The 1,093-nt window shown below is 34.1% G+C and overlaps 1 protein-coding gene across 1 annotated transcript in view; it reads right to left on the bottom strand.

Moving 5' to 3' along the window:
* The window catches only part of SPATA6 (spermatogenesis associated 6), a 129,931-nt gene that overhangs the window by 46,243 nt on the left and 82,595 nt on the right, over positions 1–1,093 (bottom strand). Inside the window, exon 10 of the mRNA XM_003799937.2 lies at positions 480–664. Within this exon, the coding sequence (XP_003799985.1) occupies positions 480–664 (185 nt within the window). The remainder of the gene's footprint in view (positions 1–479; positions 665–1,093) is intronic.

Here is a 1,093-nt window from a genome sequence, read left to right as displayed (position 1 = left end):
TGCCAAAATATTGTGAGAGGAAGAGCTAGAATCTTTACATGATTAAGATACTGTTGGAGAGTTGAAGGAAGGCTACGAGGAAACTAAATACCATTTACCAATACATAAATCACCATTATCACAACATGGAAAATATAACCTATACTATTTTTTTACTTAAGGCATGCCTATAACACTAAATCCCTATGAGTCTACTAAAATAAACTATCATATATGGTACTTTTCCTTTTCTAAGAACTACAGTATTTAATTAAGGCTAGCGCGACCTGTATCTAGTTAATAAACTCATTTCTAGACAACAAAGCTAGTGAGGAATATCTAACACTATACAATATATAACATATTCTAAACAAAAACAATTTTAAAAAACCTCTTAAAATTATTCTTTTACAAATAATCAGTCTGTATACATAAGTGCTGTCTTCCTCTTTCTAATGCTGATTATTCAAAAGATTAGTACAGAAATAGAGACTACTTACCTTTCCCTGAGAGAAGCTCTATTTAACACAGGGCTTGGAGAATGCTTCGGCATTGTTGAGGGTGCTGAATGGACTAGTAAGTTTCTTGCTGAATGCTGGGACTTGCCGCAGGCTCTTGGGCTCAAATATTCATCACATCTTTCCAAAGAGTCATCAAAGTCTCTCCCATGGGGTGTCCTGATAACCTATTTAAAAAAATTATAAATATACATCTGTATATAATATAATACACATAGTAGCATAGTATATAGTAACCCAGTACAAATAACAGCATTATACATATGCAACTTTTATAAAAGTAATAAAACAAATGTACACCACAGCTATATTTGAAGGTAAATTTCAGAATTCAGTAGTAATTATTATCACTATAATATTAAATATTAAATAATCCTGATAATTCATTACACATGCATAAAGTAACAAAACTTTATCAATATAAAAGCCTTTTGAGGGCAGCGCCTATGGCTCTGTGAGTAGGGTCCCGGCCCCATATACTAAGGGTAGGAGGTTTGAACTTAGACCCGGTCAAACTGCAACAAAAATATATCTGGGCATTGTGGCAGGCACCTGTAGTCCCAGTTACTTGGGAGGCTGAGGCAAGGGAATAGCCT

Source organism: Otolemur garnettii, unplaced genomic scaffold (genome assembly GCF_000181295.1).
Source record: "Otolemur garnettii isolate 467f Iridium unplaced genomic scaffold, OtoGar3 scaffold00159, whole genome shotgun sequence".
NCBI classification, from domain to species: Eukaryota; Metazoa; Chordata; class Mammalia; order Primates; family Galagidae; genus Otolemur; species Otolemur garnettii.
Note: the sequence above shows the minus strand (reverse complement) of the source record. Positions and strands in the feature narration are given on the sequence as shown.